The sequence below is a fragment of the Balaenoptera borealis genome (assembly GCF_965194805.1).
Source record: "Balaenoptera borealis genome assembly, chromosome: 20".
Taxonomy (NCBI): Eukaryota; Metazoa; Chordata; class Mammalia; order Artiodactyla; family Balaenopteridae; genus Balaenoptera; species Balaenoptera borealis.
Window position 1 is genome coordinate 35,057,760 of NC_138879.1, and position 26,404 is coordinate 35,084,163.

Genomic DNA, 26,404 nt, shown 5'->3' on the forward strand with positions numbered 1-26,404 from the left:
CAGAAGTGCCAGGAAGTCTGGGGAACAGGCAGGAACTGGGGAGCTGGGCGGTCAGCCACAGCCCCATCAAGGGACAACCCAGGAATGACCTGGTTAGGGGGCCACTGTTGCCACCAATGGACCCTGGGCTCTGCTGCTGACGCCAGAATAGATTCTGAACCCAGAATAGATTCTGAATCATCCGCCCTCCTCTGCCCCACTGGCACCTGGAGAAGACTTGCACTGGCCCAGCCCAGGTTCACAGTCTGCTTCCCAGCTGCCAGGCTCAGCAAGAGCAGGAGGGAGGCTCTTCTGCTTCCATGATGGGAGGCAGGCCTGTCTCCAAGACGCAAACACAGAGAAGGGGGTTCAGGTGCTGGGCAGCTGAAAACAGCCACAGGCGTCCCGCTCAGAGGTCAAAGCAGAAGTCAGGCTGGCAATGGTGGTGGTGGTAAAATAGGTCTCAGGCTGGCCAGGGTGGTATTTTAAGAGCGTGAATGGACTGAGTTTCTTCTATATTGAGCGGAGGGAAGCAAAGGGAGCCTGGCAGGCTGGGAACGGGGCAGCCATGGGTCTCCTATGGCCAGTGGAATTTCCGTCCAAGAAGGCTACCCCAGCCTTCTTTGTAGCCGAACTCAAGAAGTCGGGACGTGAGGAGTGAGGGTCTGAGTGGGCACCACGAAGGGTAGCGAGCTGCAGTGGCATCTCATGGGGGGTTGGTAACTGGTAACTGATCAGAGACAACCACAGGGACGCCAGAACTTGCCAGTACTTTCCTCTGCACCCCATGCCCAGTCCAGCAGCGGTTTCCACAGACACCCTTCGGTTAGCCAGCACCCCCAGGTAATCCGCTGGGACGGGTTCCTGGAAGGAGCATGCTTGCTGGGAAATGCCTGTCGAGGCTTTGGGTTCATGCTTGTGGTGCACATTTAGTACAGCCCGGCCCTCCCTGTTCTCCCAGGGCCCTGGGAAGATACGGTGGAGTGTCCCTGCTTGGACGTGGCTTGGTCCCTGTGTCCCCCGGGCCATGGCTCATTGGGCCCAGTGTTTTTCCAGAGGCACAGAGTCAGCCCCGAGTTTTGCCCCTAGACTGTGACCCCACCCCGCGTTCCTTATGCTCTGTCCATGGTGCTGGCGAAGGACTTTAATCTCCTACTGTCAATAGCCTTAAGGTAAAGTACATAGAGGGTAAGCTCTGCAAATGTCAGCGCCCGGCGTGGGCCGAGGGTCTGGGGCTAACCTGTGGCATTTACTCTGCAGGTTCAAGAAAGTGCGTGGGCTTTGGGGGGTCTCTCGGCCCAAATACAGGCTAATCACCAGCAGGCTGACAGCAGTGCCCCAGCCACGCGCGAGGGGTGGCCCAGGCCCTGGGTAAAGACCCCCACGGGAGACAAGTAATTTTGTGTAGGAAAATATCTCAGACTGTGTCTCACTCCCGCCCTCCCTCGGACTCTCCCAGCCTGAAGCAGCTGCACTAACCGACGTGGTCTTTCTCTCTGTGTTCAAGGCTACCCCAACTTTGTGGCAACCTATGGCCGCGGCTACCCTGGATTTGCTCCTAGCTATGGCTATCAGTTCCCAGGTGAGTGGCTTTGTCTCCCAGGGCTTTGGGGACATGGGAGGTGGGCTGCACTGGGGGGAGGGGGACCCCTAAGGAGAACCAATTCACGCATGCATCCATTCACGAAATGACCTACAGGTGCTAAGTTTCAGATCCACATGACGTTGTATCCAGCTCAGGATGCAGCCCAGTTTCTGATTAACTGAAGTATTTCACTGGTCCCGGGTCGTTGAGAGTGGCGTGTAGGGGGAAGGGAAAGAACCAAGACAGGAGCCCTCCCTTTTCTGAAACCTCTTCCAGGTTCTCTCTCCTTGGGGAGGGGACTGAACTTGGGGCCCAGGGTTTTCTGTCTCCCTGTGCCTCCCCAGCGTTCACGTGCCTTGCTGTCTAGACCTCACCTTCCTTCCTCCCCTCCTCCGGCTCCGGTGCCCTTCTGACATGTGTGTTGTTGGGTGTGCTCTTGGGTTTGGGTCTGCTCTCTGTCCTGAGTGATGGTGGCGGGGGGGTGGTTAGATTCTCCCCTCCCTCCATGTGGGCGTCAGAGACTCAAGGCAGAGTGCCCGGTGATACCCACTCACGTGCCCAGGCTGCTCTAGCTCCCATGTAACTGGGAGGCCTGGGACCCCCAACCTGTGGGGCAGCGGGGGCCGTGGTCCTACAGGGATGGGGGAGGGGCGTGAAGGAAGTAATGTTTTATGGGGCTTGCTTCTCCCTAGAAGGGGGGAAGCCAGCCTTCCCCAGACCTGGAGTACAGCAAGAATGTATCGGGGTGCTCGGGGGTGTCTGTGTTCTGAGGACAGCTGGGGGGTGTAGAAAAGATGCGAGGAGCAGAGTTCTGCCCTCCTGGTTCTGTGTCTTGGGAGAGGCCGCTAGGGAGCTGGGCTTCCACTCCTGGTTGGTCATCCTGCCAAACCCGGAGGCCTGAGCTGCGAGGCGGCAAGGCGAGCAGGACATGGCCCTGGGGGGATGGCGCTCTGAAGGCAGTGGAGGGCCGGGCGTGCGAGGGGCCGGTCCCACCTGTGCCTCAGACTGAGCTTCGAGTGGGGAAGGGTGTGTCGGGGGAGGTCAGCAGGCATGTGGGACACTGAGAGCCATGCTCTATGGGGGACAGATCCTCAATCATCAACAGAAGCCCTAGGCTCTTGTCCTGGCTGCCCATGACCATAGGCAGGTCATCCAGCATCTCGGGGCCTCTCTTTTGTCTTCTGGAAATGAGGGGTTTGGGCAGGATGGTGGCTGGGGTCCGTGCACCTTTCTGATTGCGGGGGAGGCGGAAGAGAACAGCAGGTACAGTAGCAGAAGTTCAGGTGGAGGGGGGTGAGTGGGGGGACTTGCCCACAAGTGTGTCCCCTGAGCCGGGTGGTTTCCCCACCAGGGTGGGCCCCTCAGCAAGCATCCTCAGCTGCCCCAAGGGAGCCCTCCGCACCGCTTCTCTGCTGCACGTGGCAGCTCAGGTGGCCACGGGCCTCTCCAAGCAGGACACCAGACACCACAAGCTGAGAAGCCAGCACTGGGCCAGGCACGGTCTGCACCTCCTCTAGATTTTCCCTCTACAGATGGGGACTCTGAAGCCTGGAGAGGTAGAAACCCTGTTCAAGGGGTCACAACCAGTAAGGGGCAGGGCCAGGATTGGGACCCAGGTGGCCTGGGTCTCAACGGCCATACCCCATCATCTTCCTAGCATCCGTCTGTCCAGTACGTCACACTAGCCACATGCAGCTACTAAGGTTTAAATTTAACTTAAGGAGAATTAAGTAAAATGGAAAATTCAGTTCCTCGGCCACACTAGCCACACTTCAGTTACTCAGCAGCCATGTGGCTAGTGGCTACTGTCTGTGCAGAATATAAAACGTTTCCATCACCACATAGAGTTCTGTTGGATGGAGCTCTTCCAGAGCCTACATGAAGAGGTGTGTTATGATGAGGGGTGCTTGGTCCCCACACGCACATGCATGCGTGCACTGCCTCTCCTGGGGAGACCTTGTGTGTCACTGTCCCTGTTCTCCATTCCTTGCCTGTCCTGCTCAGCCCAGAAGCTGGTGGTAGTTTGGGGGAAGGCTTTCCTCTTCTTCCCTCCCCTACCTTCCTCCCCAGGGGATAAGAAGATGTGCAGGGTCACACATCCTGGCTCGGTGAGAGTGCCTTGCTGCTCTGTGGGCTTGGTGCAGCCTACCTCCCTTCACAACCAGGTTGCCATTGCCCCCTCAGTGTAGCACTAGTCCCAGCAGACAGAGTTAGGGATCCTAACACAGTATAATTTGGAGGAGGGGTGACACAGTGGGCCCCTTGCTCAGGCCCCCGTCTCATCTGAGAACCTGCCCTCGGGGCCCCATGAGCCAGCCCAGGAAATATCTGGTTGAATTGTGTCTCAGGGACCTGCATCCTTGGGTCTGCCCTAGATAGACACGTATGCAGGATAGACAGGGATGCAAGAGTGACCAACCGAGCCTGGGTAGGATGAGATGGGGTCCCCCAGGTGCCTAGCCCTTCACCACAAGCCAGGGCTTTGGGAACAGAGCCGGTGGGAGGGTGGTGGTAAAGGGACATGGAATGGGCTTGGGGTGACCCTGCCCCTGGAGGAGTGGCCTCCTGTGGAAAGGCAGCTCTGTCTGCTGTCCAGGAGCCTCCAGCAGCCGAGGACTCTAGCACACAGAGCCCAGGTAGGCCCCTGTGGTTTTCCAGACTCCTCCTGGAGCCTCGGCCTCACGGGCAGGGAAGCTTTGCAGCATTCTGACGTGAGTCTCTTGCCCCGTGCCAGTAAAGAATGTCTTCAGTGGATCTGGCCAAGGGGGCTGGGGTGCAGAGGGGTGACACAGGGGAGGGCAGCCCAACTCTGCCCTCTCCTCGCCCCTGTCAGGGTGGCTCTGCTGACCCCCTCCCCATGCCTGTGAGTCAGCGACGTCAGCACAGCTGGTCTCATCACCACCAAGCTGCCCTGGTGTCTTTTCTTCGTGGTCTTTCTTTTCCATGTTCTCAGTGGTGCCCACTTCACGCACTGCCCACCTCGTCTCTCTTGTGATGCGTGTACCTCCCGCACCCCTCCCAGCCCTTCCTGAATCCATCCTGTGGGGTGATGCGAGGTAGCTAAGAGCAGCGGAAGGACACCCCCGTCCTGGAGGGCTGCTGAGGTCTGCATCCTGTGTGTCCTCACCACACACCGAGTGTCCGGCGTCCCCCTGCAGGAAGGTGCCGCCTCTTCACCTGAGTTGGCCCTTTCTGTGAATCCCCGTCTCATCTGCTGGTGTCCCTGCTTTACCTGTGTGACCTGGGCTTGCTGCAGACCTTTCTGGTTGCACAGTTGGTGTTAAGAAATGCCTGTCTCTGCCCACCTTTAGGCTCCTATGAAAATAAAGGAGAGCTGCTCCAATAAAGGGGGCTATGGGCTTCAGATGACTATTAGAGTGGGGGGTAGTTCTCTTCCAGAAAGACTGAGTGGTGATCAGCCACCGTGGACGTGGCTCCTTCTTCCCAAGCCCAGATGGTCCTCCGCGTGCCCCTCACCCCCAGCCCAGCCCTCGTGGATCGGTGTGGGCACTGGACTTATTACGATCCTGAGCGGTGGTCTCCTCTCTTTTTCCCCCTCTGGACCCTCATTTCAGTTCAATCTGTTAATTTCTGTTCTTATTTCACTTTGCAGACTATTTGCCGATTTCACAAGACATAATTTTTATCAACTAGCTCTTAAGAGAGGCATAACAAATTGGGGTTTGCTACCATTACTAGAGAGAGGACCCAGTCCCTGCCGGGGCCACCCCACTGCTGTCAGTGCCCACTGAACACTGTCGTAGCTGCCTGTTGGAACGAATGTTCTTTTTCTCATTTGTAATTCTTGGAAAAGACTCCTGTCCTCAATGCTTCTCTCAGTTTTTTAAAAGCAATTTTATTCTCCAGTCCCCTCCCAGTTTGCTTCTCGTATGCACTGTGAACACCCACCCACACATTCCACCTGCCACCCTCCCAGAATGTAATGGGGCCAGAGGGAAACTTCTCACAAACTTTGTAGAGCCTTCCTCAAGGGAATCTAATTATTTTAAATAATTAAATTATTTTAAATAATTACCAAATAGGCTTGTTGGGGCATTTCATGGGTGAGCTTTTAAGTGCTGGTGCCCACAGGGGTTGGGGATATGTGACTTGGAGCACCTATGTCCTATGGCAGACAGAACCAGAAGTGAACACACACACACACACACACACACACACACACACACACAGAGACTATTGTATAAATACTAATGTGAACGATCTAATCTGGTAGAAAAATTATATAAACATTATCTGGTTGTCTTTGTCTTTGGGGGCCAGTCCCTCAGTGGTTGTTGCTATAATAATACACATCTGTCTTCGGGAAGGGACAGTGGAGGCACCCAGGTGCTGCCACCACATCTCAGGCCCCGTGGGCACCGATCCACACTGGGTCCCTCTTTCCCTAGCACCTCTGCCCTCACCTCGCTGCCTACTGGCCTTGCATTCCCTGCTGGCATCAAGGGCCTCTTGGCCCACTGGGGTCAGAGGGCACGAACACAGAGGGTCTATCCTGATCAGGTCGGTACCCCCGATGGTCACCTCCAGAAGGGCTTCCTTTCCCAATGATCCTGAGCTGTCCACTTCCCCACTCTCTTGGATTAACGAAGTACAGCTCAGTTGGGCCCTCAAGAGTCACCCCTTGTTCACGCTCAGGGTTTGTGAGAAGCGACCTGCGTGCTTCCGTCGGATGCATTCAGTCCCTCCTTTCAGTGTCCTTTAGACCCAACCTGTGCAGTTGTGTTCATCTCATTAAAGATGCTTGATGTAATCATTGGTTACTTTCCTTTTATTTTCCCTCGGGCTTTTTCATAAGTGCTATTTTTTCTTTTTAATCTGTATGGCTTTTTTTCCTCTTTATTTTGTTCTGCTATGAATTGCTTTGCTTTGGTGAACTTGTCCTAGTATGCTTGCCTCACAGACGTTTTAGCCGTTGTGCATTTTCTTCATCTCTGTAAATAGTTCGTCTGTGCTTCTCCCTATTGCCGTTTTATTTTTACCCCTGTAAGCAACTGAGGTAGAAAAATAAATTGTTTACCACGGACATGCTGTGTGCTGCCGTCTCTTAGCCTGACAGTGTCCTGCTCTCGCTCCGGGGGAGGTGAACGCACTGAATAACTGGTACCAGTGACAGCCTAGTGCGGTTTCTGAAAGCATGCGCACTCCCCCTGGCTGCCGCCTGTCCCCAGCCCTCTCTGCTTCCTCGTGTCCCCTGCACTTGCTCGAGGTGGCCCTGTCCTTGAGCCGTGGCAGAGCGTTTGCATGCAGCAGCTGCTCGGTCCGCTCCCACGCCCCTTCCTCTGCCATCGCCCCCTGCCCTCAAGTGAAAATGCCACTGAACATCTGGAGCCCCTCGCATCTGTGCACCAGGTGTGTGTGAGCCCATGCACGCACTGTGCACACCTGCCCACATGTGGTTTGCACGTAGCTTGCTTTCCTAACTCCCCTGTATGGTGCAGGTCTGAGGAGGCACCTGTGTTGCTGGACATGAAGCTAGAAGGTCTCATTTCCAGGTGCCACTTGGCCACTTAGTAGCCATGTGACCTTGAGCAAGTGACTCTTAGCCCTCTGAGCCCTCGGGATTTTAATAGTGCCTAGTGAGTTAGGTTTTTAGAATTACCTAGGGTAATGTGTATATGTGAACATGCCTTATAAATTGGTGAATGCTATACAACTGGAAGTTTCAGAAACAGTGGGCATTGGTGGTCTTATTCTACCACTCTCCAGAGTGGTTTTCTCTTCCTCGTCACCCTCGATGAAGCTGCCTGCTGGTGGATCTACTTATCAGTGAAAGGAATGATTGAGAATCCCCAAGGGAGTTGCTGGGACTTCTTGCTTCACCCCTCCTCTTCCCTTCCTCCCTCCCCACGTACTGATCATCAGGCAGTGGATTAGGTACTAAATATCTGGACGTGAATAAGGCTAGCTCCTTCAGGATGCTCATGGTCCAGCTGAGGGAGAGAGCCAGTGATCAAACCCATTGAGCATCACGGGACAGGTGCTTAGCTAGAGAGAGGGAACCTCTCTCTGCTATAAGGGGACAAAGACAGGCTGCTGGTCCTGCCTGGGGTGACACCACTACTGGGTCTTACAAAGTCAAATAAAATTAGCTGGGTAAAGAAGAGAAGGAAGTGTATCCCAGGTAGAGAAATGACATGCTTAGGCACTGAATCAAGTATTTTTTTAAAAGAAAGAAAATGCAATATAATAATGCCTAGGCAAAATAAGAATTTGTTTTTTCTCTCCAATGTGAAAGAAGCCTGGATGTGGCTCCACAGTTATCAAGGGTCTGGGTTTCTTTTATCTTTGTGTCCTATTCTCTTCAATGTAAGACTCCATCTTATAGACTAAGAAGGCTGCTCAAGCTCCAGCCATTACGTACTCATCCCAGAAGAACACATCTCTTCCCTTTAATAACACTTCTTAGAAGTTACGTGTGGCACTCTGCTTAGATCCCGTTGGTCAGGCCTTAGTCACATGGCCACTTTTAGCTGCAAAGGAACCCCAGGAATGTCTTTATTCCTGGTAACCATGTGCCAGCTAAAAACAGGATTCTGGTATTAAGGAAGAAGAGTGAAATATTTATTAGGGGACACTTAGCAATCTCTGCCACAAACCTGAAAGGGGCTGCAGTGCAGGTCCCAGGGATTAAGAGCAGTTAATGGGGTGGGGGTGGGTCAGGGGAGACAAGGTTAGAAAGGGGGGCAGGTTCCAGAATTCACATTTGATCCACAAAACACATGAAAAACCCTTAGAGGATTTTAGGTAGAGGAGTGATGCGGTCAGATTTCCAAAGTGAGTCAGAAGGGGTTTGGAGAGGTGGTGGGGTGGGGGGGGGGGGTTCCAGTGAGGGACCCATGTGGATGAGTTCAAAAGAATGCTCCCCTCTTTCTGCACTGCCCCTCCTCCTCTCTGCCTCCTCCCCTCTGGGCTCTGTTCCTCTCCCCCTGCCTCAGGTTGGCTGTGGCCCTTTGGGGGTCTTTCAGCTCTACTGGGACAGCAGGGTTAATGCGGCCCCAACCGCCAAAGAAGTGAGCCACAGCCTTGGCTACTGAAGTGACCTCAGACACAGGGCCCTCGGGGCGGCCAGGAGAGTCAGGCTAGCATCCCTGGCTCGGTGCTCCCACCTCCCTCCTAGGATGATTGTGTGGGAACAGCCGGGTGGTACAGGTTCCAGGCAGGGAAACCCTGGGACTCTGGTTCTGGAAGTGCCAGTTTGTGCTTCTACCTCCTCAGTGATAGAAAACAGGTGCTGACATTGACTGATGGGGACTGGCTTCCCGGAGCACTGGCTAAGAATGGTCTTGAGGCCAAGTCTTAGCTCAGCAGAAAGGGAGCTGTGGTTAATTAGTGATGCCCGCATGGTTGCTGGATCCGGAACTCACAACTGCTCACCACGTATTTTGCCTTCCATGTTTCCAGTCTAATGATGAATGGTTCTCAGGTGCTGGTTGATTTTTGGTCCCTCTAAAAGATGATGATTCTGTTCCACACCGAGGGAGGAGGTGTGGTCTGAGGAGCGGTGCCATAGCTCAAGGTTATCCTGTTCTCTCTGGCGGAGAAGCTGCTGTAGCCCATCTTCAGTTGTGGCTCTGCAGTGTAACTTTCGGTCACATCGTCTAGTCTTTGAGCAAAGACCAAGTCTTAGTGGTCTGTCTTATCCTGAGGGCCGTGGCTTGAATGTGGAAAGCAGAGTGAAGAGAGCCCGAGTTTTTGGAAGGGGAAGGAGTTTGCCTTATGCCAGATGACTGGGGAAAGCAGCCACGGGCAAGGGGCTGCTTCCTGAGCCAGCTCACACCCACCTGTCCGTTCCGTCCGGTTTACGACATGTGTGAAGTGTTCAGACGTGCTGATAGCTGCCACGCCAAAGGCCTGGGGCCCTGCCTGGATGGATAACCTGGGCCACTGCGGGGAACGACTCCAGAGGCCTTCCGTCCACCCCCCCACCCAGCCCACCCACGTAGCAGAGACCCTCGCGCTCAGCCCCCACTCGGGAAACCTGTGCTCGTACTCCCACCAGAAAAAGTTATGCTTTTTCTGGTCAGGTTCTTGCAGAGAGAGGAACAGGCCTCCCTCCCAGCCTCTGTGACTCTGTCAGGGGAGGTGATTCCAGGGCCACTGTGGTGGAATCATAAAACCAGTGGCTTGGGATGACTCTTCACTCGGGTGTCTGTTTAAACCTCAGGACTTTCCCCTGCTTGAGTTTGTACGGGGCTCTTTCCTCACCCCCTACCCCAGAAATGCCCTCAGGGGGAACCCTGGTACACCCTGACGTGGTAGGTCCTCAGCCCTGCCGGTGCTGCCTGGCTCGGTGCTTCTGGCTGGGTTCCAGAACGGAGCCCACCCAGCGAGTGGTAGTGGGCTCCTTACTGGTAGGGGAGCCCATCTTGACATGCCAGGATGGGATGGTCGGCTTCCCGGGTCCGTTGACATGCCCACAGTCCCAGACGCCCGCAGCTAGATGTTTCAGCACTCTAAACAGAAACGCTCCCTTGTAAAGGGAAGCCCCGCCTGATGTGGCAGCCCGCACACATCTGCTTCATCACCAGCCCTCTAACCTGCACCTCCCTCCAGCCCTGAGCTTCATCTCTAGGGATTACCCCCTTCACAGATTGGATCCACAGGCAGATTTGAAATCACAAGCCAGCTCTTCCTGTGGCCAGCCCACTCCCACGCCACCTGGCCCTGTGGGTACTGGGGGCTTATCCCTCATTTGAATATTAAAGTCAGGCTTAGTCAGGACAGTGTAGCCGCTGCTTTAAAAGAAAATGAGGAAGTAAAATTCAGCAGCACACCCCCGATTCTGGCATGAGCTGTGGATGGGCCGCCCTCCCACGCTCCTCCCGTCGCGTAGAAAATCAGGAGCTGACGCTATTCCCAGATGATGAAAGCAGAGCATGGTGCCTAATAGGCACTTAATAAATGTTTGCGGAAATGAATTGGAGCAGTCTGAATTGACGGGATTGCGGGTTTCACTTTCAATCAGGTTTCCATGCCTCTTGAAACTCCTCTGCATGAAAAAGGGAAACGTGACTCGGGGTGCCAAAGCCAGAGCCCCCGGTTCTCAGGAGGGAAGTCGGGAGACTGAGTTCTTGCCCCCAGCTTGCTGGGATAGTAAGGCCACCTCTGGGCCTCAGTTTCCCCATCTGTCCAATGGGGCTATTGATCTCCTTGTCTTATCCCCTTCCTCACAGGTTGTTGAGAGGGTCACTGACCAGGCATTAAAAAAACCAAAACAACAACAACAACAAATAATAGAGTGTGAGATTATAGGCAGATGGCAGTGCCAGGCCTGAGGGATGGGCAACTCATGCCTCCAGGACAACCAAGGACAAACCAGAAGGCCAAGATGGGCCCCCACTCCCTCCTTCTCCCCAGGCTGAAAAGACAGAGCAGAGTCCTACCCCGAGATGTCTTCCCTGAGTCCAGGTCAGCTTGGATCCCCTGCCTCAGAGAGACCCCAGCCAATGGGGTCACCGCCTGTGCTCCCTGTGCCTTCAGTTGGGGGTGGACCATGCGAGCGCATTCTCTGTAGTGTGCTGGACGGTGTCATCAGGACGTGCCCGGGGCTAGATCCTCTCTGGGCATTGGGAGGGGATCCTGAGTAAACGAGTGAGGCAGTCAGAGCCTGGAGGGGCGTCGCACAGGCAGCCAGATGTATCCCTACGTGGTCTGACGGGGGGGGGAGGGGTGGCAGGGTTGGGGAGTCATTGAGTGCCTGGAAAGCTTTCAGGAAGGGGCACCATCTGAACTGGGTTTTGAGGTGCAAATAGAAATTTGCCATGCAGCCAATGAGGGAAGGGTACTCCATGTCCAGGGATTAGCAAGTGTAAGGGCCCAAAAGCATTACATGGCTTCCCTCCCTAGCATTCCTACCTCTGTTGATGATTCCGTGGCCCCCATCTGGGCAGGTGCTGTCCTGTTACCTGGGCCAGGACAGCTGGACAACAGACTTTAGCACTGAGAAGCTGATGCCACTTCTTCCCAGACCTAGGGAATCACGGGCAGACACTTTGTGGACCAGGGGCCCTGTCCCCACCGTTGCCTTAGGCTGTTCCCTGTCGGGGTCTCTGTGGATTGCACTGAGCTGGCCCAGTGGGCCCTGGGTGCTGGCTTCCTTTGCGGCCAAGAGCCTCGCCCAGATGCAGTCACCTAGAGGAGGACAGGAGAGCGAGAGTGCAGCTGCTGACCCCCCTCGAAGCCCTGCTGCCCTGCTCTGAGCCCGAGCAGGCCTCAAGGCAAGCCCGGTTTTGCAGCGGAGGGTGTGGGGTCTGTCCTGCATCTCTCTTGGTGGAGCTGCTTTAGGGCCTCTCCACACTCTCTTCGTCTGACCTCTGGCACCACCCTTGAACGAGCTAGGATTCAGGTAAGGCCTGGAGCAGGTAGAGCCCCCTCCTTGCCCGCCCTATTGTACTTATCCGTTCCTCCTCCACCCATTCGCAGCCCTGCCCCAGAAGCTGGGGACACAGTGACGAACCAGAGAGACATAGCCGTGCTTTATAGGGCACGTGCTGGGAACAGAGGAGAGAGCAGGATTCCACTGGGTGGAAGGACCCCCAGAGGCCCCTCTGGCTGAGCCCTTCCTAGAGGAGCTGGAAGGAACTGAACAAATCCAAGGGCAAAAGGGCAGGAGCGACCGCCAGCTCCGGGGTCTTCAGCCACCGCAGGCAGGCTCTCCCTGAGCCCCTGCGAGCCCCTCGCCTCCTGCCGTCACGTTACCCACCTTGTACTTCAGATAAGACGTATCCTTATCACTCACAGGCAAATTATAAATGTTATCTATTAAAGCCCTTTGTATGTGAAATGTCATGTAAATTAATAGGGTTTTAGAATAGGAAGGCTACGCTACTGTTATTACCCTGGGCAATAATAATAAAAATAGAAATAAAAGTTATTATTCCACTTACTGAGAGCTCACCCAGTGCCAGATAATGGTGCACCGGTGCCACCATCTCACTGAATTTCACAGCAGCCCGAAAAGGAGGTCATTAATCGCGCTTACAGAGGAGCAAAATGAGGCCAAGGGGGGGTTACATAACTCGTCTTGGGTGGCGCAGCTAGTGAGCGTGGGAGATGGGATTTTTGCCGCCTTGCTTTTAGCCATGTTGCGCACGGTTTCCTTTAACCTCTCTGGACCTGAGTCCTTCACCAAGTAACGTCTTCCTGGGGGCACTGCACTGAGGGCCCACCGAGATGGTCGGGGGAAGCCTCTTGGCCGTGCAAAGCGCCCCAGTGGCAGCTGCTCTTCTTACCATCAGTGTAACGATCATTTTCTCATCATCTCGTCTGCTTGAAAGGTGAGGAGACAAAGGAACAGAGAAGGTTCTACACTTCACCTTGTCACCTAAGGCTGACATGCAGTGGCGGGATCTGCCGGCTGTTCAAATTTTTAATGATTTCTGTACTGGTTGGTAAATAGCGGCTGCCTTGAGCCCCCAGAATGCCTCCCCCTCACCTCCCGGGGGTCTCCCCCAAGACCCCCTGACCATCCCATGGTCCACCAATCAGTGCCCAATTCAACACCTAAAAACAGCCTGTCTCAGGAGTCAAAAAGTGATGGACTCCGCATTTACAGGAGAGAGAGTTTGAGATCACAGATGTTAGTTTACTCACAGAGCTAGTGATGGGGCCAAGTTGGGAGCCTGGGATCTTGGGGTGCTCAAGACTTGAACGTTTGCTGTCCTGGTGCACAGAAGTGGGTGCTATAGGGCTGGTGCTTGGAATTGTGCAGAGCCCTTGCAAAGGCCTATAGAGAACGAAGCTGGGGAAAGTAGGCAAGGTGAGGAGGCCCAGGAGAGTTTAGGCCATTTAGATTTAAATGGCTCAGTGAGAGACCCTATGGGGAGGATGCAAAATGTTGACTCTTTAACTGGCAGTTGGACATCTGAAACTTTGAGAACAGGACGTGTAAAAAGCCATCTGCACAGCGAGCTCTAGAATGACCAATGGTCAGACCAGTGGCTTGTCCTGACACCCATTGGTGGTAGGTGGGAGAGTGTCTGCAAAGCAGAAATGGCAGTTTTATGAAGAGTGAGGGGAGGGGTGGTGCAGGAGAGAAGGAGAAACTCTCAGAATAGTTTGCTCATGTCTCCTTAGAAACTAAAGTCTGAAACGCCTTCACTTTAAAGGTCTTGGTCTTGGTCTCTGACAGGCTGACGTTTGTTCTGTGGGCAAGTGGGTGTCCCTGGGCTAGCCAGGACCACAAACTGCTGTCACAGAGCAGCGAAGGCTGGCTTTGGAGTGAACTCCCTGTGGCCACTCTCACCCTTGAAGTCTTGCTAGAGAGAGAGCAATGCGGAACAGAGTGTCCTCCTAGGGCCAGGAGCCAGGGCGGAGCACTTGTAATGTATCAGCCGTTCCTGATACTGGCCCTCTGGCCAGCACTGCAGAGAAACCTTGCCTTGTCCCCGAGGCCCCAGGTAGTCGGGCCAAAGCTGGAACTCTCTAGGGCCCAGAAAGGGAAGGATTTGCCTGCCCCCAGCTCGGTGGGTCCTGACTGAAAAGAATTTTGAGGGACCTGTGTCTTGGTCATGTGTACCAAGGGCCTAGCTTGGTGATTTTTTTTTAACTGAATTGAAGTGGTAAGACCTTTAGGGGCTAGGTCAAGATCATAGCCATGGGAATGCCTCCATTCCCTTTCCTTTTGTTCGCTGGATCTTGGAGAAAAGCACTAGCTGCAGTGGCCACCCCTCCCCTCGACCGTCCTGCAAGGCTGAGCCTTCTGATCGCTGCTTCCCTCTCCAAGCAGGATTTGGTGTGGCCACACCCAGGTCTTGAGCTCAGCTATGAGAAGACCCTATAGTACACACAGTCAGGGGCCTGGCTACAAGCTAGGTGGGTCCAGGGTAGAGCCCCCCTTCTCACTGGCAGAGTGGCCAGAGCTCCCCTTTAGCCCAAAACCCTGCTTCTCGGTAGCCAGTTTTCTCTCCTTTCCGGGGAGTTGGTTTGTGTGCAGCCTGGTCCCACAACTGGAGACCCCTTTCCCATCAGGACTAGTGACTGGAAGCTCTGTGAGGGCAGAGAATGTGTGTGTTTAGTTCGCTGCTATGACCCCAGTGCTTAGAATAGTGCCTGGCACGTAGTAGGTGCTCAATAAATATTTATTGCGCGGATAAGGGGCTGAGAACGGGTCAGGAGTTACGGAGGCCTCTGATGTCGGTCCCTGCAGAAGTTCTAGGTGAGCAAGGGCACTGTGGGCCCCAGCTCTCTGTTGGGAGGTAATACGGCCCCCCTGGAGAAGGATGCTGGGCCAGAGTCCCCAGGGAGAGCTTTCTGCTTCCTGCCTCCCCAGGACCCCAGCAAGCAGTGCCTAAAGCCGTGTTCTCAGCTCTGGCCGTGCTTTGGGGAACACTGGAAGTTTCCTTGGTCCAGGCTGCACCCAGACATATCATCAGAATCTCTGGGGGCAGGGCCCAGGCATCAGAGGAAGAGGGAGGCAGGAGGAATTGCCTGGAGCAGCTGCAGGTGGGTGACAGTGCCCCCCCTCAGAGGGACCCTGGGCAGCTCTACACACCTCCTGGAGATTCAGGGTGTGCTGGGGAAGGGGTTGGAGAGTGCTTAAAGCGAGCACAATGTAGGAAAAATTGTCTTTCCTAATGGACCATTCGGGATGGTAGTGCACATTATAAGAGAGAGTTTTATAAAGATGCCCCTCAGAAATCACAGCCTGTCAGAGCCATAAGGAACCTCGGAATTCACTCATCGAAGGTCACAGAATTAAGTAGGGACCAAGCCAGAACTGTATCCCAGGTGGCATCTTCTCAAACCAGGAAGGGGAGAGGACGCAAAGTAAGAGGTCCGTGACCTAATACCCCGCGGTGGACAGGACAGTGGAGCCCTTCAGTGTTTACTGAAAACCAAGGACACCCCAAGACTTCCTCTAAATCAAGGATTCTCTGTCCTTGATCCCACAGAGAATCCTGTGCATCTCTGCATGCATCAGAATTATCTGGAGGGCCTTTAAAAGATAGAGACAAAGGCGCTACCTGATTCTTTGTGTGCTAAAGCTCCCTCAGCCAGGCTAGAGACCCGCTGCTCTGAACGGAGACCCTGAAGTGGATCTCACAGGAGATGGTCGCAAGGATTAGATTCCCCACCGTGTTCTCAGGAGGGCCTTTCCTTCCACAAGGTTAGCGGGTGACAGACTATGCAGATGTGTGCCACCATTTAACCTTTTGCAATTTTTGAAAGCCTTTAAACCAAAGGTTCTCCCCCTCGGCTGCACCCTGGGGTCACCTGGGAAGCACTTAAAGGTCCCCCTGTCCAGGCTGCACCCTAAACCAGATAAATCCCAATCTCCAAGGGTGGGACCCAGGCCTCAGCATCTGTGAAAACTCCCCAAGTGGTCCAGCGAGCGGCCGGCGGTAAGGATAGTCCGCTAGACAGAGCAGGGCGCTCTTTCTTGTTGTTGCCTGGTACCCTTCACTGGGTTAATTATGCTCCTGGCCCACTCCTGAGGGCATTTGAGTTTGCTGCCCCCGGGCTGCAGGGTCACGGGAGTGGAGAGGCAGCTAAACATGCAGGCAGTGCTGCCTTTCAGCTCAGTTTACCCAGAGCACTGCCTCCCAGCCCTGGCTCTCCTCCACCTCCTTAGGGCATCTGACCATCATCATACCAGCTGATGCTCCGCCAGAGTCTAATGTGGGACAGACTCTGGGCTAGGTCCCAAGTGGGACATGGGACTCGGTCCCCACCCTACAAGAATTTGCCACCCAGCAGCAGAAATCAGATGTGCACCTAAAAATAACTGTGCTTAGGTAAGGCAAAAACTGGTAAGGGCCACAGAAGCAATAAAAAGTAGGTGTGGTGTCGTAGAAGCCTCCAAAAAACCAAAAGTGCCATTGACTTCTAATTGGCACTGAATTCTCACAGATCCAGAAAGTCCAGAAAAGCATCTCATTCACTGTCAGTGGGATGGCAACAGCTTTCACTTACTTGAGTTACTTACCCGAGAGGTGTGATAGTGCCACCCTCAGAGGCGCCACTTTCCAGTGACAGAGGGACTTGGGTTTGTCATCCTCTTACACCAGGAAGACAGGCTCTTGCAGGCTCAGAGCTGAAGGGATTTTAGAGGTCATCTGGCTTGACCTCCTTGCAGGAGACAGGAGTTGGTTACTCGGGGCACAGAGAAGTGAAACACGGTGCTTAAGTTATAAAGCAAGCCAGGGGCAGCTGAGGCTGGCGGCCAGCCTTTGATGCCAAACCCAGTGACCCTTCTTTTATTGCACTGGTGGGGCGAGGAACTCCAGACTGGTGAGATTGGGCCTTTAGGTCTGAATGACAGCTCCTAGGAGCCTTGGCACCTGCCCGTGCCTGGAATTCCTCCATTAGTGCTTCATTCTTTCGTACCGGGCAGCCTCTTTTTGAATGCAAGATTCTCTAACAGGAGGGCCATACTACCTTCCTAACACCTGAGTCGCCAGGTAGGCAACCTATAGCTCTCAAGTCCTGAGGTTTTATTAGCCAAACATTTTTCTCCTTGCTGCCTGATTTACTGCTAAGAAATGGGAGGTATTAAGCCACTGGGGTCACGCCAGCCAGCTTGGCCCAGTCGTTAGAGCTGAAAGGAACGCATATTCTAATTTTGAGGTATGGAAATTTAGCTGCACTAAAATGACATCATGAAGTTGGGACATCCTGAAAGGTTCCAGACCACTGTTATCAGTAGGAATTCAGGCCTCCTGTGTGCTGATGACCATCTGACCATGTGGCCAACCACAAAGAAGGTGGAATAGCCCTGCATGAGGGAGAGCCCTGTCTTGAGGGCAGGGCTGAAGGCTGGACAGAGACCTGATGGGCCTCATCAGAATGAGAGCTAACACTTGTTGAAGCTTATTTCCTGGCAGGCATTCATCTAAGCACTTTGCATCTATTAATCTCTGACTAATATCGTCATCTCTTTTATAAGTGGGGACACCAAGGCACAGAAAGGTTAAGGCAGCACGCCCAAAGTCACTCAGCTAGTAAGTGGCTGAGCCAGGATTTGAACCGAGACAGGCTTCGTGTCTGTGCACTTGGCTATTGGGCTAACCTGCCTCACGAGGAGAAGCCTGGTTGTCCGCTTCACGCGTTGGCCAGACAGGCTGTGTTGAGGAGGGAGCCCTTCTCCGCATTCCCAGCAGCAGACGGGGGACGGTCATCTGGGCAGTGGGGTGCTAGGGTGGCCACGGGCACTCATGGACCAGGGGCTCTGCCACGGTTGCCTGGGCCTCAGCCCCAGCAAGAAGCCCTGAGCCCTGCCAGATCTGCCTAATTCCCTGCAGTCTTCCCCTGAATACCCGCTGCCAGGGCAGCCCAGACCCCCATCCCTTCAAAAATAAAATAAGAGGTTTCCCAAGGAGGGAGTCTGCCGCAGGTGACCCCTGGCTCCTGAGGGCCTGGTGAGAGATGCTGAGAACAGGACCAGGAGCCGAATCTGCGAGGCTCTCCCTGTTCTTCCAGCTCCTCCAGGTCCAGCCCTGGAAGCTCCTGGTCCTCAGGTCCCTCCTGCCGTCCTGGAGACAGGCTGCACTCCATGGGAACAGCTTTAGGCCCATGACGGCCCCTGGCTACATACACACACACACACACACACACACACACACACACACACACACACACACACACACACACACACACCCCTTTCCTGGATCTGTGCTCACGCATCCCCCACAAGCCCCGCCACCAAGGAGAGCCCATTGGCCTTAGAAATAGCATCAGGGGCTTAGCTGCCAGGTCATCTGGAGAACGTATTTGGGGTGACCAGTGAGGCTGGGCGGCCTACCAGGACAGGAGGGGGATGGCAGGGAGCTGGGGAAGTGGACCAAGAAGACAGCCCCGGGGCAGGATGCTGGGGCAGCGCTCTCTCCTCCCCCCTTAGGAGATTCCCAAGGAGGCCAGGCTGCGCGGGGGGAGGGGGGGATGGCGGACTGTGTCGCCACAGAGGGGGTGCTGTGAGGGCTGTCTCTGCTGTTCTGGGCACACTGGGGTCTCCCCTCCCCTGCTCCCCACCCCCACACCTGTCACTCTGCTTAGCCCCGTTTTGATGGTTGAGTTTAAATTCAGCCCCTAGCAGTGTCTGCTGCCCAGTCTCCAGCAGGAGCCTTTATCTGAGATTAGGGATAATGGATTTTCTTTCTTGGATAAGGTTTTTTTTTTTCCTCCCTCTTTCCTCTCTCTTTCTCTCAGACTTTTTGTCCAAAATGCACTCAACTCCAGAAAAGAGAGGTTTTGTTAAAAGTCTTCTTATTGACTCAACTCCCCTCCCCCAGCTCTGTCCCCCCTCCCTTCTCCCCACCACCAGTTTTTTCATGCTTCCAAGGAAACCTGTTTCAAGTAAGAAGTGAGAGAGTACAAAAGAATAAGGACCTTCCTCCTGTCCCCGCCCTCTTCCTTCTCCCGCAGGGTCCCCTGAGCCCTGCTCCGGGCCTGCAGCAGAGCCTGGTGTAGAGTTGGGATGGGGAGAAATAACTTGACATCTTCCTTATTTTCCTTCAGCACTTTGCGCAAGCACCCACATCTTCAGAAATCTAGATCCTGCCTGGAAGAAATGGGGAGAGGACTTGGTGGGGGAGTCCCTTCCTTGGTCTTGGCAGGGGTCATTGCTGTGTACATTTATTTCACCTGGATCTTTCTTTTTCCCCCTTCAACAGCCCTATTACCATATTTAAATGCAAGTATGTCTCTTTTCATTGGCATTTGAAGTAGCTTAGCCTGACGTTTCTAGAATAGCTCCTTCCCTTTTGAACTTCTTTCCTCCCCAGTAGTTCTGTGTAGCTAGGGCAATAGTCTTAGAGTTTAGTGGGCTTCTAGTTTGCTGTGTTTGGGGGACGGCTCTCTCTCTCCTTTCTCTCCTCCCCTGCTCCCCGCCCTCCACGGTGCATGTTCCCTTACCCCCCTCGTCCTGTAGCAGTTCCTTACCTGGAAGGCTCAGTGGCCAACGCTGAGCCCCTCCGTTGGGCTGTTTGCTGCTGGCTTCTGGCACATCATTTAAAACCACAGTCACCGGACATGGGTCTTGGGATCGGGCCTCCAAGCGTCAGCTTGGAGGCAGATTGTTCCACGTGTGGGGAAGTGTGTCTGTGTGTGTCCCAGGGCGTGGCTGTGTGTGCACATGCTGTGGCCGAAAGAAGCCCGGGGGAGGGGACTTGCCCACCTCTTCCTTCACCTGGACACTCTGCAGCCACACTGGGTCACCTTGTCCTTCTGACGTTTAGTCCCACTGCTGGGACAGCCTTGCTGCCTGGTGCGTTGTCAGATCAAAACCCCCAGGAGACCCTTCAATGCCAACTTGATTGGGACGGTGGAGCTCAGACAGAAGAGCCAGATCTAAATCCCCATAACGTGCCTCCAGAGCCACAGGCCCACCCCACGTAGGTCTCTGCAGCCCCACGCTTCCTCCCCCAGCTGGACCCCCAGAATGCTTCACCCCTAGGCCTGGGGCTGTGATGTTGCTGACACTGAAGTCTGGAGTCAAGATGGCCAAGCAAGCCTGAGGCCTCAGGAGAGCAGCTAGGCTTAAGCCGTCTCCTGGCCAAGGTGCCTGTAGTGTCAAGAGGCCATCCCCAGGGCCTCCTGCCTATGGCTCAGGGCTGACTGCTCCACAGGGACCCCTGCCTGTGACCGGGCCATGCTCGGCCCCCCAGCTCCGGACAAGCCCTGGGGAATCACCGAGGTGCCCGTGCAGGGGCCGCAGGGAGCTCGCCCTGCTCTCAAGAGAAGTTACTCCTAATCCTCTTCAATTATTTTGGTGTGCCGTCTAGAACCAGTTTCCCGGGTGACAAATGTGTGGGAATCAAACACACCTAAAGATGCTGTGCCTTCCAGAAGCCTGAGAGCCACAGATCCATGTCCCTCCTAAAGGCCGACCCACGGACATCCCTTCCCACCCCTGTCTTCTGTGTCGGGGCGGGGGACGTGGCCTGTGAGACGCGTCTGTCCGAGGCCCTTGCCAGGACCCCCGTTCACCCCCGCTCCTCTCTCTCTGCCAGGCTTCCCGGCAGCGGCTTATGGACCAGTGGCGGCGGCGGCGGTGGCGGCAGCACGAGGGTCAGGTAGGAAGGTGTGCGGGCCAGGCGGCTCCCAGGCATGGCCAGTGTGCAGGGGAAGGTAAAGGCCCTGTTGGATCCGTGTGGCTGCGTCTGCCCACCACTCTCACCACAGCCCGGAGGGTGGGGGGTGGGGGGGGCAGCCCCAGCGGGGGGTCAGTCGCGGGACCGCAAACCAAAGGTAGATGGTGATTCTCTCACTCAAAAGAGAAAAATGGATTTCTTTTGGACTTTGGACGGCCCCTTCACCTGACAGCCGGCTTCAGGGCACCCGTGGGCATTTCCCTCCTGGGCTTTTGCTGGTTCACAAGGCCCCCTGCCTCGAGTCTCTGACCCAGCCAGAGAAGTTCTAGGTTGCGAAGGGAGACTCAGAGCCCATCCACGTGGTCCTGGCCTTGGAGCAACCCACCCCTTCGGCCCCTGCTGCACTTGGCAAGTGGGCTTGCTGATCCGGCTAAACCCCGAATCCCTGAGGGTCAAACGTGAGGCCAACCCTGACCCCAGGGAGTGAAGCTGCTCTTCCTGAAGCCCCCAGTCCATCCCAGACTCTCTTCTTAGCCGAGACCAGAGAGCTCCGAGACTCTAGCCGCCAAGGGAATTGGGGTGTTCCCTCCCATGAGGTTGCCCAGGTCATTTGGTCTCCAAATCCAACCTTTGAGGGGGTCTGGGACCCTTGGGGTGAGCTGGGAACCTTTCCCCAGCGGCACTGTGGGCTCAGGCTGGAGCTGGGCCGTTGTCCCTCTCCCCCAGGTGCCCTCTGCCTCCCTGAGCAAGCAGGGCTTCTGCTGTGTGCTCCCCATCCCCCAGGCCACCGAGAGGCCCCCCACCTCCTAAACCTGGGAGCCATGGTTTGCAGCTCTCCCCCAGCACCCCGCGGCCAGGGCGCTGGAGCACCCAGGGGAGTTTAGTTTGATGTAACAGGGCTCTGAGGAGGGCGGGGGGAGGGAGGTGCTGCTGAGGGTACCAGGAAATGGGGCATTAAAAGCCCAGAGGGCAAACGCCAAAAAGACCCAAACCCTCGGTGGTAAGAGACTGGCACAGTGAGGCCCTTTGGAAATGTCAGTAAAAATCCGTTCCATGCAAACTGGCACTGCCTCAAGCTACAAAGGACCCACTCCCCTGAGCCACCCGCTGGGGGCTTGTTTGGAGAGGCCAGGGAATTCTCAGGGGGCTGCTGAGGGCGTTAGCCAGAGAGCTGGGCGGGGGCACCGGGCGCCTTTCCTCGGCTTCCGCCTGCCCAGCCAGCCTCCAAAGCTCCCACCGGCCCTCTGGCCAGTGTCTCTTGGTCCCCCTGCCCTGGGGGCGGGTTGCACAGCTGCCTAGTGTCTCCCTGTTCCATTTGGTTTTTTAACTTGAGAGCTTTTTGGTATCATTATAAATGAGCCTCTGTCCTACCTGTGCCTGGGGGAAGGGACGACAAAAAGAAAAATCTTGAGATTTTTGAGTGTTGTTGGTTGTTGTTTTCTCCGTTCAGTTTCTTTCTTATTGTAACTTGGATTATGAAACTAAACTTTAACCCAAAATTAACCCTGCCTCTCTCCCCACCCCCATTCTCCTTGACTTCATGGCAAGTTTAAAGGGCAGCATGGGGTTCTTTGAGAGTCTGAGAGTGGTCTCCCCATGGTCTCTGCCCCCTTCTGCCACCCCTGCCCTCTCACAGACCCCCAGAGCCAGGCGGGAGTCCCACCCATCCCCTCTAACTCCTAACCCCAAAAGTCAGAGCCATCTCCAACCACCCTTTTTTTTTTCAGGATCAGTGGTGTTTTATTTGTAGCCATTTCCATCAGGAGCCGAGTCTCCCACAGGCCATTCTAGGTCAGCCATGCTCATCACCGCACTGTTAGTGAATTCTCTTCAGGAGTGTGCTCCCAGACCCCCTGCCCATACCAGCCTGGGTTAGTGCAAGGAGTAAATCCTCAGCTCGGAGGTGCCCACCCCAGGATGCAGGCTCAGCCAGGAAGCTATAGGGCACCCCGCCCCCCCGCAGTGCAGCCTGGGTGTGCCCGAGGGTGATGACCGGGCTGTGCCTGCCAAGGTCAGAACACTGCCCAGGCTGGAAGACACCTGCCCACGTGTAGACAGGGTAGCTCAGCCCCCACCCCCTACCCCCTTTGAACCTGGAGCAGGGTTACAAGGCTGGGGAAGGAAGATCTCCACCTGTCTTTCTCTTAGTGCATTTTGACCTGTAAGCACTCTCCCCTTCCTCCCTCCCTCCCCCTAGAAAATGATCTGGACTCCAAGTCTGGCAGGATGGCCAGTTATTTACCTGTCATAGTGGCCCCTGGAATGTACGGGAGGGGCTGCACAGACTTATTTGGGTGTGTGAATCGGCCCAGGCCAGCAGGGGGGCTCACTGAGGGCTGATTGCCTGATTCTACCTTCACCGGCTCCTGCAATCCTGCCCCACCCATCCCAGCTCCTCCCCTGGGGATAGGGATGCTCCTTCAGCCCCCCAGCCCCCCCCAAGCAGCCTCGGCTGTTGGGGGGCATTACAAGTTCAACGGCATTCTCTCACAGGGAGAAGCTGGTCTAGGGAGTCTGTGGAGTGCCGCCCTTGAGCTTGGTCCCCTGCTGAACCTGGCCGGGGACTCAGAACAGTGGGAAACAGGGCCTCTGCTCCCCAGGGGCTCTCAGGCTTGGCTTAGGAATCAGGTGGACTATGGAAGGCCCTCTTTGCACTTTCATTTTTGTCAAGCTCCACAGTTTTGTGTGGGTTTTCCCTTCCTTATTATGACGTGCCGGGGGAGCTTCCTGAGCGGAAGCGCCAGCCAGGGGCCGTGGGGTGGGAAGCAGCTTTGGTTTTGATGAGCTTGGCAACGGCATCCGTCAGGGCTACGGTGTCAGGGTAGGAGGGCCCTGGGCCTGGAGCTCTGCACCCACCTCAGCCGACTCCTCTGGGCCCGCCTGCCCCGGACCTGAGGTGGGTGGGCTCGGGTGACCCCCAGGGGGAGGTCCCGGCGACTCCTAGATGACTTCACTATCAGTGTCACTTTTCTTTTACCTTCACCCGGAAGTTTGAAACGTCATCTTTTCTTGTGCTCAGTCGAGACTTTGTTTGTTTATTTTGATCGTATCCATTCAGTTCCAGTGGCCCCATCATGCCCCTCCCCCAAAACCTAAATCAAGTTTGGAAAACGACTCCCCCGACAAGTGAGGGAAATGGTTCGAATCTCCAGGCTATTTGATTTCTGGGTGGCATCGCGGGTGGGTCCGTGTATCAGTCTTAGGCCCCGGCCCCAGCCCATCCCCGGCCCCAGCCAGGACCCCTTACTGTGCTTTACACTTGCCAGCTTTGTTCCCATCTAGTGACATGAGCTCCTGACGGTGGTGGTGAGTGTGAGAGTCATGTTCTGTTGTCTTTTCTCTTGCTTGGTTGGGGCTGCGGTGAGAGTGTCTCTGAGGCATACTTTCCCGCCTCTCTTACACTAGGATCTGCACACCTCCTCTCAAACACTCTTCTGAGCACGCTCAGCGGGAAGGTTTGTCCACACCTATTAATCCTCTCTCAGTGTCCAGCTTCCTGTTAGTACCAGCTGGTTTGCATGTTTTTGCTTGTTCAGATGAAACAGTTCAAGAAACAAACTCATATCCAACTCTCGAGAAATGTCTTTTTTTGTACACTTTCGTTTTCGATTTTGTTTTTTTATTAGTTACAACTCCGAAACACCTGTTGTCCAGTAAAACATTTCACACCCCCTGCCTGTTCTTAGATTGTATGTCTCTGTGGGACTGAACTAAATGCATGCACTGTAGTAGATGTACTGGTAGCCGTAGCTGTAGTTGTAGAACATGCATTGTTGAGTTGATATTACAGGGCCTCGGACGGCTGGGCACAGCACAGCTGTCTGCAGGATAGCGTGGGGGCCAGGAAGAGAAGGGGCTCCGTATTTTCAATGTTGCCAAAGGGCTTGGATCCATGTTCCCACCATCAGCCACCACCACCTCCCCTCACACTCCCTGCTCCCCGAGTCCAGGACTGGGTCACCACCCTCAGCTCTAGCCTTCCCAACTGAGATCTCTCTTGATCGTGTCCAACTATAGTGAAAGAGAATGGAATCAGGGTTGGAAGGAGTCTTACAGTTCTTCCTTGTTCTTGTCTTCCTCCTATGATTCTTGAACAGATCAGGTCTTTTTCTACTTCTTAAGGCCTAGCAGCAAGGCTCCTCCAAGCCCTCTACTCCTTGAGTCCTTTGCCAGCTCACATCCAGCCCTTCAAGGATTCAGGTCCTTGTGGCAGCCCTGTCTACATGGTCGGAGGGGAAATGAAATATGATGGGGAAAGGGATTAAGATCTCAAGATCCTTAGTCTGCACACAGGGGATGCATTTGGTCTTAGTCAAGGTCGGCATTTGTTCTTACGGTTGGTGAAGGTAAAAGGAGAAAGGGTGGAGGGCAAGTGGGGTGAGAGAGGTGACATTCCTGCTGTGGAGATTACTGGCACAGCTTCATGAGGAGGGGAGGTAAGGGGAGGGGAGGGGAGTGGTGGAGAGGAAGGGGGCCTGTAATATCCGAAGAGGAGGCCACAGTTTGCCTGCATCTCCCCAGGAAGACTTCCCAGTCCTGCAGCCTCTGCCCTGGGTTCAGGGAGTGTGCAGTCAGCCATCTCTGGACACATTGTCTCCCCTCCATTTGTGGTGACAAATCATAAGACAGTGTAGAGGTCTCTTGGAGCTTTTGGAGGCATCCCTAACCTTCTTAAGTTGACGGAAGATGAAGCAGTAGTTGCCACCTGGGACCTGCTCCTAAAGCCAGGCTGGTGGGTGGCTGTGACCCAACGCTGCAGGACGCAGATGGGATCTGAACGTTCAGGGTGCAAGTTATCTATTATCAGAGGAGACAGAAGCCCAGGAAGTCCCCATAAGAGTGTGCAAAATGGTAGCCCGTGGCATGTGGCCCAGTCGGGGTGGACCAGGATTGAATGTGAGCCGGCAGTTCGGCCAGGTTGAGGGCCCCGAGGCCCAGGAAGGGAGATCCGGGAGGAGCCGGCCTTCTGGCCCAGTCTTCATGGGGGTGGGAGTGGGCAATGGCGGAGGGAGAAGCTGGAACTGTCAGGCATTGGGGCTGCTGAAGCGGTGGATTGACCCAGAATGGGGAGCAGGAGAAGAGGGTGGGGACAGAAGGCAGAGAGAGCAGAAAGTCCCCACCCCCCCCCCACCCCTGCCTGAATCCTAGGTCTGGCTTTGCTGCCCGGTGGCTGGACATCCCTGAGTTTCTGTTCCAGTGCATAAAATGAGCAAGAATAAAATTCAAGTCTGGGGATAGAATAAATCGTTTAACTTAAGCCATAAAATAAACACTTTGGGGAGGAGAGTAGATCTCAGACCTGCCCCACTTTGATCTCAGGACATTTTCCATGTCCCCAGTGAAATCCTTTGCCCCCTGTGTGTTAGGGGCTGAGGGGGTCCACACACTCCAGCTGCTGGAGGAATGCGGACATTGTTTGCACCGGTTGCGGCACAAGCCTTAGGGTTCCCAGGTGTTGCTTTCAACAAGCCTGTACTGAAGGTTTGCTTTGTGCCAGGCACCAAGGCATATAAAGGCAGGTAACACTTCTTGCCTTCAGTGGTCTGAGAATCTAGATTCCTTCCACTGAAAGCCCCTATTTCCCACGATGCGTTGTTTCTGGCACTGTCAGCTTCATTTAAAAAAGGAAAACGGATCACTGTGCCGCCTTTATTGCTGAAGATGGCTTTCCTGGGCCTCCGTCAGCAGAATCCGATGTCCAGGAAAGGGGGGTGGGGTGCAATGCAGGCATCTCTTCTTTCCCGCCCAGGCTCCCTTGTGCTAGCAGCAAGCATCCTCTGGGGGCTGTGAC

General features: G+C 54.9%; 1 protein-coding gene across 14 annotated transcripts in view; it reads left to right on the plus strand.

Moving 5' to 3' along the window:
• The window catches only part of MSI2 (musashi RNA binding protein 2), a 391,787-nt gene that overhangs the window by 340,770 nt on the left and 24,613 nt on the right, over positions 1-26,404 (plus strand). For 4 of the 14 annotated variants that reach the window (XM_082371905.1, XM_082371911.1, XM_082371914.1 and 1 more), the window contains exons 10-12: positions 1,487-1,561; positions 19,195-19,218; positions 20,533-20,595. In XM_082371905.1, the coding sequence (XP_082228031.1) occupies positions 1,487-1,561; positions 19,195-19,218; positions 20,533-20,595 (162 nt within the window). Of the gene's footprint in view, positions 1-1,486; positions 1,562-5,177; positions 6,609-19,194; positions 19,219-20,532; positions 20,596-24,018; positions 24,069-26,404 lie in introns of those variants that run through there. The other 10 variants (XM_082371912.1, XM_082371913.1, XM_082371915.1 and 7 more) reach the window with 5 other exon arrangements.